At 40.5% G+C, this 18,714-nt stretch overlaps 1 protein-coding gene across 1 annotated transcript; it reads left to right on the top strand.

Moving 5' to 3' along the window:
* The first annotated feature begins 2,360 nt into the window (after positions 1 to 2,360).
* asb1 (ankyrin repeat and SOCS box containing 1) lies at positions 2,361 to 14,850 on the top strand. The gene is made up of 5 exons (XM_034694489.1): positions 2,361 to 2,622; positions 3,446 to 3,584; positions 7,154 to 7,456; positions 9,499 to 9,881; positions 13,604 to 14,850. Exons 1-5 carry the CDS (start codon positions 2,526 to 2,528, stop codon positions 13,732 to 13,734), a joined length of 1,053 nt encoding a protein of 350 aa, XP_034550380.1. The 5' UTR covers positions 2,361 to 2,525; the 3' UTR covers positions 13,735 to 14,850.
* Positions 14,851 to 18,714: the final 3,864 nt, after the last annotated feature.

Raw genomic sequence — 18,714 nt, 5'->3', positions numbered from 1 at the left:
TTTTTTGAGCATAAACTTTAAAGACATGTTTTGGGGACCTCTTAGACCAGTCATGTCCAAAGTACGGCCTGGGGGCCAATTGCGGCCCAAGGTCCATTTATTTATGGCCCAAGCTTCCATCTTAAATTGTGTTATTTATAGCAAAGAAATTAACCACTTTCTGAATCATCTGAACATTGGCAGTTTCTTTCAAGCGCTGAATCAAAACTAAAGTCAATCCAGAAACTTCTCAAAAAACTTCATATGGACTACTTGTATAAAAGCCAAAGCACAGGGGATTCTGCAAGATGGCAATAAAGAAGAAACACAAGAACTCTTAAAGCTGACAGGTTTTCAAATGAATGTTTTTATCATGATGTGAAATCTGATAAATGTTCTTGATAAACTCTAAAAGTTCAGAAGACACAAAAGAGGACACAAGACAAAATCAAAATTATGAAATTGTACAGAAAAGGCAAAATTTGGTGCATAAAAATAGTTCAGAACTCAGGAAAATAATTATTTTGTTCTCAAAATGTCATCTGCTGGTCAGAAAAGTCTTGATAACAACATGAAAAAGAAGTGTGATGAAATCCAGATCGTGATCCTGCCATAGGAAAATAATGATACAATATTTTTTCCCTGCATTGCCCGACCCTAATGAAACGCATTTTCCTCCAGAAGAAGATAACGTTTGCTAATGTTTACATGGCTTGTTGAGAACTGAGGACTACCTAGCTACTGATTTATTGAGAAAAAAAATAAGTATTGTTATATAATAGAGATTTCATCTATAAATTTTAGGATTCCAAAGTCTCAGTAGGAGTCACTAACCCTGAGGTATTCTGACAACAACATATGTGGCCCTCTTTGAAAAACGTTTGGACACCCCTGTCTTACACCAATATATTTTGCAGAAAAAGAGCGTAATATGTCACCTTTAAACACAAATATATGCTTAAAACTATCCTGGTTAACTGACTAAAATATAAGCTACATATCAATATATTTTTTTATTTTTTACAATTTCTCTAAATGTCACTGCACAATATTGAATCTTCAGACTGTCCACCTCTTTAAACAAGATTAGTTGAAGCCAAGTGACTTGTTGAATAATAACAAGGGGGCATTATTTGGTATAATCTAACCTCATGAAGTACAATAAAACTCTAAAAACATACAGCTTACTTTCAATCAGATTCAGCCACACCTGATGCTATATGAAAATATGACAATTCCCAACTTTAGGCATGAGACGCACATCTCACGGAGCCGATCAGTCTAGTCGACAGGAAGAGACTCCCCTTTTTTCCAGAAAGGAATTCTGAATGTTTGTTTATTTATTCAGATAATTTTAGTTATCTTATTGCAGTTATACCAAAACAAAGGAAAAGTGTAGTAGAAAACACATTTTATTTCAGGACCACTTTTCCCCCACTACGACGCCCCTGATCACAGGGAAACAAAGTGTGGCTGCATGCCCACTTACAGGTTCTGTAGGCTACAATACTTCTCAACAACCACAGTACTCTAATACAGTAAATGCAAAGCAAGACAGGTAAAAGCAGGCTACCTTTCAGACTCAATGCAATTTGAATTGCTCAACAGGAGCATGACAATACATCTAAAAAGACATTGAAACGTAAATATTATCTAAAAGTAAGTAAGCTGAAAAGTGCCAGAGATTGAAATATATCTATGTATTGAATTCATTATATAGCTGCTGTAAAAAATCAAGTGTAAAGCCTGGATTTAAATTAGCTTTAACTATTTTAGTCATGAGCTTGCATAAGTTTAGTTTTGGTTTCTGAAGAATTAAAAGCTAGGGTTGGTAGTTCAAAACCGGTCCTCAGCACATGGTTTGTGTTTTGCACTACATCAACTCATGTCTCAGTCAGCGGTGAGAAAACACCAAAACATTCTCATAGTGAAAGTTAAAAACACAAACAAACATGAAATGTACGCTCTGCAGGAGGCGGGCAGAACGGCAGGACGGGATTTGATTGGTTTCATCATTTGGCTCCTGATGGCAGGGATTGGTTGGTGTTTTCCCAGGTTTACTCCGGCTGTAGATAGCAGCTTTTTTTTTACCTCTTTTTTAAGAACACATTATGTATTGATTACCATCGGGACATAAAGATCATTTTAACCAGTATAACAAAAAGTGGATCTGAATCTGACGACCAACCCAAGCTTCAGTTTTGACATTTACTTCAATAACTGTTCTTTATGAATGTATTTATTTTACTACATTGAAATAGAGAGCTTTCCATTTTTATGTTGATCAATTTATGAAACATTTATGTTTAATGTATGTGTCCTTTGCCACAGTCAGATGTTCCACTTGTCAGGCGTTTAAAGGGACGCTTCCCCTTTAAATCCGTCCAGCTGAGCGTAGGCAGGAAGTAGCGCAGAGGACTGAGCAGAGTCATCAACACAGTCACGTTGGTTTATTTTGATGCCTCTTTTACAGCACGTTTGAGAGAACAGAGTATTCCTACCTCCACAGTGCTGCTTTTGGTTTGACCGTGTGACATTTCAGGATCATGGCCGACGGTCAAGAGGCTGAAGTCGACGAGCCGCCCAGTGTCAGTGTCCCTCCGCTCATCACTGTGTCTGATCTGCCAAGTGCCACTGCTGCAGGTAACCAGGGCTGAATGAACAGAGGACAACAATGATTCATCAGACCTGTCAGGGGAACATAGAGCTTCTATGTTCTCTGTGTATAAGAGAACAGTGGATACAATAACAAGCAGAGTACCAGGGGCAAGTATGACAATAATAGAAGTGTTATTGAGGGTGATTCTATAAGGTGTGGCTGGTTATAGTTAATGAGTACAGTGTGTCTAGAATTACAGATGTGTAAAATAATGACTCACACTGCGTATTCTTTTTGCCATAGCCTATGAATCATAAGATAATGTATAGGAGTCCACCATAAGAACCCATATTCCGTTTTACTCTTGTAAAAGTTGCATAACATGCACTTCTCCAATGAAATGTAATTAAAACACTGCCTTGCAATCATCGCATTAGAGTAAGTAGTGTTTGATGTCATATTAAACAGTTTTAGAGCAGTCTCTTATTAACTTCATGGTGCTTTTGTTACTGTGAACTAACTTTGTGAGTCTCAATATGGCTCATCAGAAACAGAAGGGGTCATTTAATAACAAGTATTTCAGTTTCATCCAACATTCAGGGACCCCAGATATGTAAGATAATAATATACTGACAGAGAAGCAACTCTCTACTGCTGGATTCTCATATTCCATCTGTACAGTAAATCACCAAATCATTTCAAGATCTGAGCTGAGAGAGCTGAAATGATCAATTATGCATCAATTGGTTTATTAAAAACATACTATAATGTTTCTCTCTAGACTGCACAACTACTCCAAGTACAATGATTTTTCACTTCTATAATAAGCCAACCTACTACAGTTAAGTATCTGTATGTCCTCACCAGGCCGTAACCTGAAGGAATGGCTCCAGGAGCAGTTCTGCGACAAACCCCTGGAGCAGGATGACATGCGGCTCCACAACGCTGCCTATGTTGGAGACCTGGATACCCTGAGGAACCTGCTGCAGGAGGACGGCTTCATGCGGTGGGAGGAAATGATGATACTAATAATAATAGAATAGAATAGAAAAGAATGTACTTTATTAATCCCCAAAGGGGGAAATTCAGGTGTCTTGCAGATAAAATTATAAAATCACATAAAAGTTAGTAATCCAGGTGTCTGTCAGCTCATCTCCTATTGGCTAGAGAGTTATGAAGCCTAATGTCTGCAGGGATGAATGATTTTCTGTATCTCTCAGTCCTGCAGCGAAGAGAGATGAGCCGTCCACTGCCACTGTTTCTCTGGTCCACAGAGAAGTTGTGAAGTGGATGATCTGTGTCATTTAGACCTCTAGCTTCTTCTGTGTGCATCTCTCCACCACAGCCTCCAGTGAGTCCAACCTGGTTCCAATCACAGTGCCAGCTCTTCTCACTAGTTTGTCCAGTCGCCTCGCATCCTTGTGTTTTATACTGCTTCCCCAGCAGACTGCAGCATAGAAGAACACACTTTCCACCACAGACTGATAAAACATCTGCAGCATCTTACTGCAGATATCTAAGCATCTGAGCCTCCTTAAGAAAAAGAGGTGGCTCTGCCCCTTCCTGTAGAGTGCATCTTTGTTAAGGGACCAGTCAAACTTGTTGTCCAGGTGTACACCTAGATATTTGTAGGTTGGCAACACCTCGATGTCCTCCCCTTGAATGTTGCAGAGCCTGGATCTTCAGAAATCTATCATTTCCTTTGTCTTTGAGGTGTTCAGTAGGAGGCAGTTTTTGTGACCCCAGTCACTGAAGGCTTTTGTCAGATCCCTGTATTCAGATTCCTGTCCATTCCGGATACACGCCACAATCGCAGTATCTTCTGAGTATTTCTGGATGTGGCAGGACTCAGAGTTGTATTTGAAGTTTACTGTATATATCATAATTCTATTTCTTTTGCACATATGATAACAACTGCAGCCAGGTGTATGTGTGGGGCTTATCACATATTGAGGTGGTATCTGTGGCTCAGTGGTAGAGTCAGTTGTCTCTCAGTTGGGAGGTTGTGGTGTGATCCACATGCTGAAGTGTCCCTGGGCTGGATGTTAAACTCCCTGTGGTATCATCAGTATCAGTGTGTGAATGCATGTGAGTGGGATTGGTTAATACTGATGGGCACTTTACATAGCTGCCTCTGCCATCAGTGTGTGAGTGTGATGTGAATGTGACATGCAGAGTAAAAGCACTTTGAGTGGTAACAAAACTGGAAAAGGGCCATATGATTACAGTCCATGTACTGTTTACTATTGAACTATCTTGGAAAGAAATGTATTTGTTCTGCTCAAAGACACTGTCAGCAGTATAACCATACTTCTGACAAAGACTTTTTTTAATGAAGTATTCTGTTTAGTTGTTACTGGCCTATACAATATTCTTTGTTCTTTCTTGGTCACTCTATCCTTCATGTTACTCCAGAACTGGAAGCTTGTGTCCAGAGTGTTCTTGTGTGGCAGTAAGTGGTTTGTGGTTTCAGTGCTAAGGGGGTATGTGTGGTGGGTTTGCTGAGTGACAGCCTGAGAGAGAGACATGTTGTACAGAATATGTCCTTCCACTTCTCCACCGCAAAACAGTCCTGTAGTATTTAACACACTCCACATGCTGGATACTTCATCCTCATTGCCTCACAGTGCCTTTACCACCGTCCTTTTATAAATGTGTGCTTCCTGGTTTACAGTCAGTGGCCGCAGTGGTAGTAACACACTCCACTTCATGTTGGGTTTTGAGCATACAGGTACGGAGACTTATAATGCAGTAATACCTAGGGATGTGCACGTTTAGTCAACTACACATTTGATTTAGCTGTGACTGGTTAACTCCACCAGAGCAAAAACATGTTAATGTGCAGGGAGGACCGAAGGCTGTTGCTGCTAGCTCTGCTAACATAAGCAACATTTAGCAAATCTGTTGACATCATTTACCTGCAGACTCTGTGATCCTGTGTCACGCCGTGTTAAGTAAATTGTGCTCAATGTTGACTTGACAGACCTTTAGACTAGTCAGGATTTTAATTTCAATTTCTGTTTAAACGAACAGCAACTTAGTCACTTTGGAACATCCCAAATAATACATTTGACAGTTAAAACCAAGCGGCAACCTCCGGTCTAAAAATATGAGTCCAATGCAGAAGTGCTAAAAACTGCAGTTCATCGAGGATCCACTTGAGGCTGGCTCTGGAAGTACCAGAAACCACATACACACCAATTCAAAGAAGACGATCTTTACAGCAGAAATAAACATGTTTACAGCCTGGTTCAAAAAACGAGTGTAGTCAGGATAGCTCATTTCTTGATCAGCACACACTGTATGTAGGGTCGATTCTTTTTCTAACACGGCAATTTCTAAGATACCAAGATAATGAGTCTTCCAATGAGAGGCACAGCTGACTTGATTGACAGGCGGGAACACTGTAGCTGTTGGCTAGGAGGCTCAAAGCCCGCCTCTTTACGTCACAATCACTCGACAGCAGCAATATGGCTCTTGCCGACGATTGGCCTCAAAAAAGCGCTTCAGAAACAGATGGGGGACGTCACTGATACTACGTCCATATACAGTCTATGGTTAAAACGCAGCAGAAGGAGATTTATAATCAGAAAGCACCACTTACATGACGGGACAAAATCAGCACAGGATTTGAGGTATCACTTTGTCCACAGGGGGCGCCAAAATTAACACGAACAGAGATTCCTCACAGAAGCTTTAAGTAAATGCAAAAATGAAAAAAAAGATAAACTCATCTTAAAACCAATTTTTATTCCTTGGCTTTCAACCCTGCATGAGACTGTGCTCCTGTTTTCGTGTTTTATGGCTTGTTTTTATTTATTGTTTTATTGTTTTTATTGTTTTATTATCCTGTGTTTTAATTGTTTTTATGCCTGCGTTGTTCGTCTATTTATGTACAGCACTTTGTTCCGGCTGTGGTCGTTTTAAAGTGCTTTATAAATAAAGTTGAGTTGAGTTGAGTTGAGACAATAATGAATAAACATACGAAGGAAAAGGTATAAGTCATTGTTTTATGCTTGTGTATATGAAAGACTGTTGAATGTTTTTTTTAGTGTGTGTTTTTGTGTGTATTGACTGTGGGTTCATAGTTGGTGATGTTCTCTGTGCCAATATCTGCTTATGTTGTTGCTATTTGTGTATGCATACCTGTAGGTGTGAGCATGTGTCTTCAAGGCTCTGTAGGTTGTCGGCTATTCATATCGGCAGTGATCATTTTTCTGTCATAATCTCACATGTGGGTGTTTCTTTTAGTAAATATGAGAGTTCTGTCTGTCATGTATTCAGATTCAGGTTGTGTATTTATGTTTCAGGAGAAGAACTCCTCTCTTTGAGCCTGGTTTCAGGGGCTTGATATAATGAAGTGCAGCTCTGACTCTCTCCTGTGTGTGACTCATTGGAAGCAGAGTCTCTCCTCTTGTCAGCCAGCTCTTTCCATGCTGACCCTTCTCTGTGGGCAGGCTGCACTTGTCTTTTTTTGGAGTTTTACTATATTGCACTTCATAAGCACATCATAGGGAAGTCTGAAGTGTTGGCTCTAATGTTGGAATTAATAACCACTCTCCTCTCTCCCTCTAGGCGCATCAATGAGAAGTCTGTATGGTGCTGTGGCTGTCTGCCCTGTACCCCTCTGCGGATCGCAGCCACGGCCGGACACGCAGCCTGCGTTGCTTACCTGATCGCACAGGGAGCGGAGGTGGACCTGGTTGATGTGAAAGGTCAAACGGCCCTCTACGTAGCCGTGGTTAACGGTCACCTGGACTGTGTCAGGATCCTCCTCGAAGCAGGAGCTGATCCCAATGGAAGTCGCCACCACCGCAGCACTCCACTGTACCATGCCTCACGGGTGGGGCGGCTGGACATACTGCAGGAACTTATAAGGTGAGGTCAAACTTATTTATAAAGCACATTTAAAAACACAGCACAAGCTGACCAAAGTGCTGTACAATACATCAAAAAGATTAAATCAATAAATAAAATAAAAAACACAATGGGAGACCAAACCAAACAAGTCTTTGAAAAAGAGACAAACAAACAACAAGGAAAGCACAGCATTGGGAATTGAAACCTATTCAAGTCTTAAAGGGGACATATCACGCTTTTTTCATCAATATATATTGGTCTAAGAGGTCCCCAAAACATGTTTTAAAGTTTATGCTCAAAAAAACACTTTGAAATCAGATTTTGGCATGTCTGAAAAACCCTCTTCTTCAGCCCTCCTCAGAACACTCTGTTTTCTCTCTGACCACGCCCCCTCAGGAAGTGGATGTGCCTCGGCTGTCCAGCACATTGATCTAATGTTTACATGTTGGCTGAATATATACGGCTGCTCACAGATAGCATTACTTCAACCCTCTGAATCTGATCCAGAATCTGATCCTGACGGAGAGGTGCCTGCAGCAGGACCTTTCTGAACCATTGGTCACAGATTCTGTGTTTCTTGTTGTTTTATTTATCAGTATGTCGACGTGTGTCTTGGTACACAGCTACAGCTACAGCTATGAACATGTAGCTATGTGGCTATGCTAATTAGCGCTAGCACTTTTCCATGAAAAATAAAAATCATCCACTAGATCTTCAAATCTGCAGACGTGGGGAGTAAAACCGACCTTTGTGTTTATTAAGACAGCCTACAACTAGCATGCCTCCCTCCTAAGCTCCTTGTTAGCACACATTGGTGCAGGGAATGAAAAACGGAGGGGGGATTCAGTATTATTTCATGAGCTCTGACTCCGTGACAGACTGGATATTGTTGTTACGTAACAAAAACAAGGAAGTCTGAAACGGCTCGTTTCACACACATTTACAGAAAGGTGGAGAAATCAGAACAGGGGCAGAATGGATTTTTTTCATTCTCGGGGGGTTTGTAGACATGCCAGGGAAACATATTTCAGGTAGAGAACCATTAAAAAGTCAATTTTGCATGATATGTCACCTTTAAAAGAGTCAACAGAGGGGCCGGCCCTGATTGAGGGGGGCAGGCTGTTCCAAAGATGCAGGGCCTTTACACAAAAAGCGTGGTCGCCCTTCAGTTTATATTTTGACCAGAGAACTGCCAGGAGACCCGTTTTAGAGGACCTCAGAGGCCTAGAGGTTTTGTAGGGGCTCAGAAGGTCAGTTATATGGGGAGGGGCCAGACCATCCAGAGCTTTAAAAACAAAAAGCAAAACCTTAAAATCAATTCTGAAGCGAATTGGAAGCCAGTGGAGGGAAGCAAAGGTCAGGAGAGGTTCAGTCTCAAGTGCTGATGTGTTGAGTTCTCCCCTTGTCAAATCAGCCCATGTCTTTGTTTTGTTTAACAATTTGGGTATTCAATCAATCAATCAATCAATCAATCAATCAATCAATCAATCAATCAATCAATCAATCAATCAATCAATCTTTCTTTATATTGTGCCAAATCACAACCAATGTTATTTTAAGAAGCTTTTACAAACAGAGCAGGTCTAGACCTTCCATGTTATATTATTAACAAAGACCCAGTTTACAGGCAGGACTGTATTAACTGGTCTTAATCCACCATGAGCGGAGCACTTTGCAGCATTTTGTTTTTGTTTTTGTTTTGGCAGTGTATCCTCCCTGGGTTTGCATTAGTGAAACTTAATGTATTATCACTCTAGGGAACAGTTTGGATGTTTTTACACAAACAGCTTCTTTGTTTGTTTTTCTAATGCTACAAAAAACAAATCTTTTGTCCCAGGCTCCCCACCGGTGACCAACAGCAGCCCAGAGACCTCCATTCATATTAAAGAGGAACTTGACAAGAGAACAAAATCTATATATTTAAAAAGATTCAGAATGCAGCAGTTATAACTAAACACATACCTTGTTTGTTTCTGTCTGTGCTGTAAATAAATATATTTATTTATTAAGAGCATCAATGTCGCTCAAACAGCCGTATGTGTATCCATGTGTCCTTCCAGGTTCCACGCTGATGTAGACATGGACCACCAGCTGGGTCCCCGGCTCCTCTTAAGCGCCCGCACCCTCAACACCCTCGTGGTGTGTCCTCTCTACATCAGTGCTGCCTATCATCACCTCCCTGGTTTCCGGCTGCTGCTCCAGGCTGGAGCTCAACCCGACTTCAACTACACGGGGCCAGTGTGCCACGAGGCTCTGACCCGCGGCCTGGCCTCCTGCCTGCTGGATGCTGTGTTGAGACATGGGTGTGAGGTGGCCTTCATCCACCTGCTGCTGGACCACGGGGCCAATCCGGCACTGGTGCCCTGGGATGAGTCAGAGCTGGAGGCTCCTAATCGGAGGAAGGTGGATCCAGAGGCACTACAGGTCTTCCTGGAAGCGAGGAGTGAGTAATACCTGCAAATATGCAGGCATTAATGAGAACCAAGGTTTTACTGATCACTCATTGTTCAAGGACGTTTCCCCACAGTTAACTATTAGAGAGGAAGAAAGTAGTACACATTCAAAGACTGAGAACAGTTCACAAATAAAGACACTTGTGATGTTTCTTAAAGGTGACATATCATGCAAAATCAACTTTTTAATGGTTTTCTACCTAAATGTGTGTGAAACGAGCCGTTTCAGTTTTCAGTGTTTCAGTGTTTTTGTTACGTCACAACAATATCCGGTCTGTCACGGAGTCAGAGTTCGGAGCTTGTTCAGCCCATAGACTGTATAAAATACAACTCAACCCCTCCTCTGTTTTTCATTCCCTGCACACATGTGTGCTAACAAGGAGCTTAGGAGGGAGGCATGCTAGTTGTAGGCTGCCTTAATAAACACAAAGGTCGGTTTGACTCCCCACGTCTACAGATTTGAAGATCTAGTGGATGATTTTTATTTATCATGGATAAGTGCTAGCGCTAGTTAGCATAGCTACATAGCTACATGTTAGTAGCTGTGTACCAAGACACACGTCAACATACTGATAAATAAAACAACAAGAAACACTAAATCTGTGACCAATGGTTCAGAAAGGTCCTGCTGCAGGCGCCTCTCCATCAGGATCAGATTCTGGATCAGATTCAGAGGGTTGAAGTAACGCGGGTCTGTGAGCAGCCGTGTATATTCAGCCAACATGTAAACATTAGATCAACTCTGGAGAGCCGAGGCCACACCCACTCCTGAGGGGGCGTGGTCAGAGAGCTCATTCTCATTTAAAGGCACAGACACACAAAACAGCCTGTTCTGAGCAGGGCTGAAAAAGAGAGGTATACAGGCAGACCAGAATCTGATTTCAAAGTGTTTTTTTGAGCAATAAACTTCAAAGACATGTTTTGGGGACCTCTTAGACCAATATATTTTGATGAAAAAGAGCATAAAATGTCACCTTTAACAGGTTTTTATTTTGTTTTTCTGATTGCATTTTTGCAACTGACTCAATTCTCAACACTAAAACACAAAAATCACAATCCCTCCTCCGGGAGTGTTTGACTCTGTTAATCTCATTTATGTTGATTTCTTATGAGATTAAATTGCCTGCTGTATTTTAGTTTTGTCTTCTCCCCCCTCCCAGAGGACACAGGAGCAGCACACCTGTGTGCTCAGACATCATCAGACTCCCACTGAGTTTAAAGCTGAGGCAGATCACTGATCAGGACGTTATATAGGCTAGAAGCAGGCTGTCTTTACCAGCAATAGTTTTAGTACAGGTTTAGACTCTCAGTCATAGAGTTTGTGCTTCACTGAGCTACAAGAGAGGTTTTGTTTTGTACAGTTTTTTTCTGTAAACTCTGCAAACTGACCTGCTCCTTTGCTGGAGTCTTCTTTTGGGTCCTCCACTCTGTTCATGCTTCTAGATTATTTTCTTACATCTCACAGCTTTTATCATTTGAGGATTTTATGGAAAGTAAAGGGGTACCTGCCATATAGAGATCTTGAGACTGTAATCCATGCTTTTATTAACACACGACTGGATGACTACAACTCAGTATATTTTGGCCTGGACCACTCACTCCTGCACCGCCTGCAGCTGCCCGTCTCCTCACTGGCAAACGCAAGCGTGACCACATATCCCCTGTCCTAGCTTTGCTGCACTGGCTCCCGGTTGCTTTTAGAATAGAGTTTAAAATTGTATTGTTTGTCTTTAAAGCTCTTAATGGCCTAGCCCCCCAGTACCTGACTGAGCTTCTCCAGTATCATGACCCTGCCAGGACATTGAGATCGTCTGGTCAGTTGTTATTGGTCACTCCCAAAACGAAGGTTAAAACCAAAGGTGAACAAGCCTTTGTGGCGGCTGCCCTCGGCTCTGGAACAACCTGCCCTGGCAGATCTGCTCTGAGGAATCAATTGAGGTTTTTAAATCATCTCTAAAGACTCACCTCTTCTCCCTGGCTTTTAATCAAGGTTGAGTGGACATCTGGAAAAATCTTAATTAGATTTTAATTAATTTTATTCTATCTTTTCTATTCTACAGGCAGCTGGAGATGGCTGGAGCAAAAGATTGTATTGAAAAAGGCTAAGCATGTTTCTCTTGCCTCCTTATGGTACTATCTGAAACATGACAATGAAATTAAAAATCCCTTAATTCTCTTCTCAATAGAAGTCATTAAACTGTTACACAAACATCTCAGAACTAGTGGTCTGTCCTTGCCCTCTTGTCCTATATGGACAACTAGGTCCTATATGGACAACTAGGTCAGTTATTAAAAGATGGAAATATAATAGACTTTCATGAATTTCAGACAGATAATGGTTTAAATAATTCAGACCTTTTTCAGTACTTGCAGCTTCAATCTATTTTACATAAATACAAATTTAAAAACATTACCCTAGGTAATAATAAAACTACTGATAATCAATGAAGAGATGCAGCCACTGGCAAAGGAACTGTTTCTAAACTATATAAATTAAAGTGCCACATTCGTTTTGGCTGTCATGCACCTGTGTTATCTCAATGGGAGAAAGATCTGGGCGTTCCCCTCAAAGCAGAGCAATGGGAAGCAATTCTGAGACGTTCAAACTATTTGTCAAAATGTGTTAGATACAAGTTAATCCAAATGAAGATTCTGTGGAGGTCATACATCACCCCACAAAAACTGAAGAAAATGAATTGTCATGTTTCAGATCTGTGCTGGCATGGCTGTGGGATGACGGGAACACTAATGCATCAACTTTGGCATTGCCCAGAGATCCAAAGGTTCTGGATTGATGTTAAAGATTTTTTTGTGCAAAATATTTGATGTCAATATATCATTATGTCCTACAGTGGCCCTACTGGGAAACACGATAGATGGAATAACATCCAGAGAATTACAACACTTGATCACGTTAGCATTTCAATCTGTAAAACGGACAATTTGAATGAATTGGAAGGTAAGAAAGGCAAAATGTTTTGATACAGACAGCTGGTTAAAGATTATTTAGAACTGATATCTATGGAGCAAGCAGCATCAGCACTTGTAGATCCAGGCAGTGGCCACAGAGGCTCTTTGAATTTTATTTTATCAGTGATGGATAAAAGACCTTGATGGCTCCTATTAATACTTGACCTGAGTTTTAAACCCCATGAATTCTTGAATGAACATGAATGTACACATTTTATTTATTTATTTATTTTTCAATTTTCTTTATCTATACACTGAACAATATTTACGCTCCACCCCTTGCTCCCATGTCTTGTCCTGTTGTAGGTTATCAAGTTTATTTGTTTGTACGTATATTTGTTTGTTTGTTTAGACCTTGTCCAGTCAGAGTTGTGTTGTTGTATTATAATTTTGTGTAATAGAAAAAAAATAAAAAATAAATTATTCTATCTTATTTTATTATATATTTGCACTGTGTTTATGTATCTTAGTATTGTATCTTTGGCATTGTTTTTTTTTTTTCTCATTTGTGCTGCTTCTGATCTGTACAGCACTTTGGTCAACTCCGGTTGTTTTGAACGTGCTCTATAAATAAAGTTTGAGTTGAGTTGATAAAGTAAAAATGAGGAGGCTGCCATGACTAAAAACATGACTCACAAGACAAAGTGTTACCTGGATCGTACCATGTAATCATGTTTGATTGACCTGAGTCTGTAGAAGGCTTCTGCTTTACTAATCAGGTCCACCTCTGCTTCCTTCTCAGAAAACCCACGAAGGCTCACACACCTGTGTCGCATCAGGATCCGCAGAACGCTGGGCAAAAGCCGTTTAAACCACATAACCTCATTACCACTCCCACAACCCATCAAGAACTTCCTACTCCACCAGAACTGACAACCATCCACCTTTTCTTCGTCTACTGAGCCCCTCTGATCCAAACCTTCAAAACCACCCAGGATAGAACTTTTTTTATTCTTATTTTAATAATAATTTTCTTGAAATAGAGATGATTGATATTATTTTCCAAACATTTTGAACAGCTGTGTCATCAGGGTCTCCTTAGAAAGTCATTACCCATAGAAACTTTGTGTGCTTGTAGATGTTTGCCTGGTTAATGTCCTGGTCCTGCTTCATGTAGCACCTTCAGCTTAAAAGCCATAATATCATTTAGTTTGAAGCAATGACTCAAACATTTGATGTCCAGTATATCCTGTTATGATACTGAGTAATACAAGGACTTAGAACTAGCTCATTTACTCACTCACTGGTCTGGTTTCTGTAAACTTGGATTGTAAGCCTTTCACCAACTTTAATCAGTGTGACTGGTAAAATGTGCAGGAACCCTGTGTTCTGAAGTTTAGGATAAAAAAGACTGGATGGCCTAAATGAAAATGTATTAGCTTCCTATTTCTGCTTCATTTAAAGCATTAAGCACTTTAAACTGACCGGCACTGAAATGCCATAATGTGTGTTCGCAAGCTACCAAGACGGGTGTTCCTTGTTCACGTTTCGTGCCGGGATGGTGGTTGATTATTTTGAGCCGTATGCCTTAATATTGGATTTAAACTAGCCTCAGAGAAGAATCAGACCTGATAAATAAATACAATTCAGTTAGAGTAAAAAAATATATAGCAAACCTTGAATTGAGCACCTTAAGGTCCTGGATACTTTCTGAAACACATACAGCAGAACAGGTTTACATTCTGGATCTTATTATTATGGCCTGTGTAAGTGTAACCATCAAAACCCGTAGAGAAGACTTTGTAAGAAACATGTGCTGCCCAAGCGTATTTAAGAAAGCTCTTTCTGTCATGGAAACATATTTATAGTGATGATGATATGTGAGGTATATTCATTTATTTAGAATAGGCTGCACCTAAGTCTACTGTGCATGTTTGTTGCAGAGCTTTGTTTCATTTCTCTACATTTCTATTGGTGACATGAAATGTCAGTGAATTTGGATTTGCATATGTCATCGTCTGTGCATACAGTAAACATGCAATACTTCTACTTTCTCTGCTGTCTGTTTTTTATCATCTAAAACTACACAGGAAGGCTTTCAATCTCCAAGGAAGCAGAGCAATTCTATAAAAGTAAGATCTCTCTCCACGCTTCCTGTTCTGTTAGAGTGACCACAAGAGCGTTATTTCTTTTCCTGTCCTCACAGCTCCTTCCAAGATTGGTTCTTGTCCAGATGACCTGAGGCAGTATCACTGACAGAATCTCTGCAGTTAAGGTTTGGTTAAGGATAATGAAAGAAAATCACCACTCTCTCAGTATCAAGGCAATGATGTGAGATTTTGATCCAGCAACGTTTCAGCACACTCCAAGTTAAAACCTCTAAAGGGAAGTTCTAGTATGGGCTTACATGACACCATGAATTCATACAGCCCAGGGGTCAGAGCGTGTCAAGTCTATTCAATGTCAGAGAACAGAAGAAGAAATTAAAACACATTATACACTTTTAAGATTAGCAAGCTTCAACATAATCTAAACAGATATTCCAGTTTTGATCATCTGCCTAGAACAATATTTCAGGGTTTTGATGAGACATTTCATGAAACAATAACTCAGGGAGGAGATGCCAGGTGTTGTCAGTATGATCTAACAAGTTGACAGCCTGGGATTATTCACTTCTTTTTGCCAGTAAAGCTGAAAATAGTTTATTCCTGAGTTATGGTGAAATACCAACAGAGCTTTTTTCTGTTTCCAAAATGAGTTTTGAAATGTCTTAATAAATGAGCTACAGTGAAGGCAAGGCAAGAAAGGCAGCTCTATACTGTATGTATAGCACTTTTCATACACAGAGGCAAGAGTAATAAAACCAATTAAAAACCCAGAGGTAGAGTTAAAAAGAGCAGGAGTAAAATATCTAAATTCAGTCAATAGTTCATTCAAATTCATTCAAAACAAAAGTGCAGATGAGCTGTGTGGTTGAAAATAATAACGATAGAGCTTAAAGCTGCTGTTGGTAGGAATGGTGTAAAAAAAAGTTACTTTTTCTCTGCTGGGTTTGGAGAAAAGGTCATAATGCCCATCTGTACTCATCGGTAAGTGGACTAATTTGAGGTTATGGTGAAATCTCTGCGTTTTCCAATGCCTTTGTATCAATCAATGTTATCATTCCCCTTGTTCCCGTTATGACGGACCAATCATAGCTCTCATAGCTAATCTCCAATCCCCTGTCCTGATTGGTTAAGGGGTGGCCCCTACTACGTCCTCCGATTTGTTATGAGTCTGGCACTATCATGACTGCACACCTCGATCTGTGTAGGGGGGCGAACAGGAAATCTGGTTGGGAGGGATAGTGTTGACATTCAAAGTCCCTCTCTCTGAACAGATATTTACTCTGTGACTACAAACAGCAGCTTTAAGGACATTTATAATCATTTAAAAAAAATAGAAATAGAGTTTTGAAATAGATAGTCTTAAAGGCATGTTGTAAGTTTAAACTTTGAGTTGTCCGAGTGAGCCCTGCATGAGCAGACCACTGCAGAAATCCAATCTGCTGGAAGTGGAGGCATGTTTAAGCCTTTCAAGGCCATGCTTTGACTTTGTGTGTCTTAAATGGTAAAAAGCAGAAGCAGTTATTGATGTAGTTTGATGTGGCTGTGGAAATTTAGATCTGAGTCCAGAGGAGAAGAAGAGCAGACTCCACTCAACCACTGAACACTATTCAAGAAGAGTTCATGGATCCTGAGATCAGGAACCTTCCAGGAAATTATTTAAAAGAGGACCAGTTTCTCCAAATCACTGATCCTCAACCTTGCGGTCGGAACCCCAAACCCAGTGGAGTCCACTTGATATGACACCTTGGCTGTTTTCCAAACGGCCTGCTACACACTACCTACTAATGTAGTAGACAGTAGGTACAGCCTACTACATACTACGTTTGAATTTAGTCTGTAGTATGACTGTTCTGTTGGATCTGTTCTGCAGTATGCTGAGCCAGACGTCACTGGATTTCCAGTTTCAGAAAGCAGAAGTAAACAACGACCAAGCTGATAGATAAACTGCTTCTTAAGCATCACTTATGATTTAAAAAGTTAAGAAGTGGTTTATATGGAATTCAATAATTTTCACAGCACATAGAAAACTGAGTTCCCCTCGTCAAAAAAGAAGAAAAAATAAAAAGTGTAATGAGTGCTGTGCATTGTGGGAAACCGCACGCGAGGGAGACCGATGCATACTGTGACATTTTCCCGGATCAGTAGACACCCGGGGAGTTTTGGCATACTGCATATTTTGCTCTTGTTCACATTCTTCATAGTGATTTTTGGCCAAATCAGTACGTAGTGATAGTATAGTAGGCGGTTTGAAAACAGCCCTTGTAAATTTGTTATGTGTTGCACAACAAACCGATCACACATTTATTTTTTGCCTTCATATCTCCTCTTGTTGTCCGGCTCTCCTTGTTGTCTTGTAACTTGTGCTAACATCCAGAGGGAGTTCAGTTTAATACAATAGGGATGTAACTCCGGGCCGGGTAATTTATTATTGTTGTGAAGCAGACAAATATGTCAAGATGTCATGATTTTTGAGAAACCCACAGTTTGATAGAAATCCAAGTGGCCCCGTGGAAAATGTAGAGCCTGGGAACCCCGAAGTGGAAGCAGCAGGGAGCATGAGGGCCAAGGGAGAGGAGGACTCTCAGTCCAAGAAACTCTGGCAAACACTTGATCAGATGGATTGTGTTTCTTACTGACACGATCGTAGGAGTGTTTAAAGATATCCTGCAAACATGTTTCAAATAATTCTTCTCTTTTTAGACCATAGAAGGCTCTGGAAAATGATTGGTGTTAGTATTGGACTGTTAAGTTCCTTGCTGAACTAATTACTGACGCCTTTTTATTCACCGCTTGAAAATATATGATGATTATGTAACAACAAAAGCTTGACAGTGACTGCTTTGTGTGCATGCTTGTGCACAAATGTCACAGAAGGTCCCTAGATGGCACTGTCTTCCTTTCAAGCATGGCAGACATGTTGCTATCATCACTTATCTCTCCCTCCCTTCCACTCTTTCTCTACTTCTTTGCCATCTTTTCCTTTGTCTATCTTTTATCATCCTTTTCCTCACAGTTCCCTTTTTTTGACGTTCCTCCATTTATCCTCCGTCGGCCTCTTTTGAGTTTGCCACAGATGCTTCAGCTGCGGCCCTCGGCATGTGTCCCCGAGAGCCTCATCCTTTCAGAACTCATTAAGGCCAGTCTTTCATTAACAGAGCTCACACACAGACAGAGAACAGGCCCGTTTGCATCAGTGCAGAGGGAAGCAGGGCTTGGACAGTTTGGTGAACCACTATCTTCCTGTGGGGAGTTTCCATTGCGAAAGACTTCTCTTTCAAGTCAAACTTATTTTATTTGACAATTTATTCAAGAAAGAACCCCGCTACGTTCACCATGGGTACATCTATGAAAGAGTTATTATATATATTTTATTTAACAAGTTTTATTCTTAAAGAAGATACCACTGCAGAGAGGAAAAATGATAATGAGGACACAACACACGCACTCCTCTTTTGTATAAGCGAAACAGGAAATTCAATTTTATTGGTCACAGCTTTACCCATAAAAACCTCAAATCATGATCAGCATTAGCAGTATTTAAATGTGGTTTTCTTTGCAACAAAAGAGAAACAGAGATGGTAAAAGGTTTATTTCTTCTGAAAGTCACTGGGAGTCTGGAAAAGCTGAATGGTGTTGTTCATTCCCGAGTTTATTTGCACCGCAAGCTGCAATCAAAATCTCAGCAGCCTTTGCTAATATCACCACAGTGTTCCGCTTCAACCCGGGACAAGCGTGCAAAGGGATGTAAAATAAAGCGCAGCTCACTTCATGAGGAGACCGCAGCTTTTAGACGTGGATTAAAGGT

Source organism: Notolabrus celidotus, chromosome 10 (assembly GCF_009762535.1).
Source record: "Notolabrus celidotus isolate fNotCel1 chromosome 10, fNotCel1.pri, whole genome shotgun sequence".
NCBI classification, from domain to species: domain Eukaryota; kingdom Metazoa; phylum Chordata; class Actinopteri; order Labriformes; family Labridae; genus Notolabrus; species Notolabrus celidotus.
Note: the sequence above shows the minus strand (reverse complement) of the source record. Positions and strands in the feature narration are given on the sequence as shown.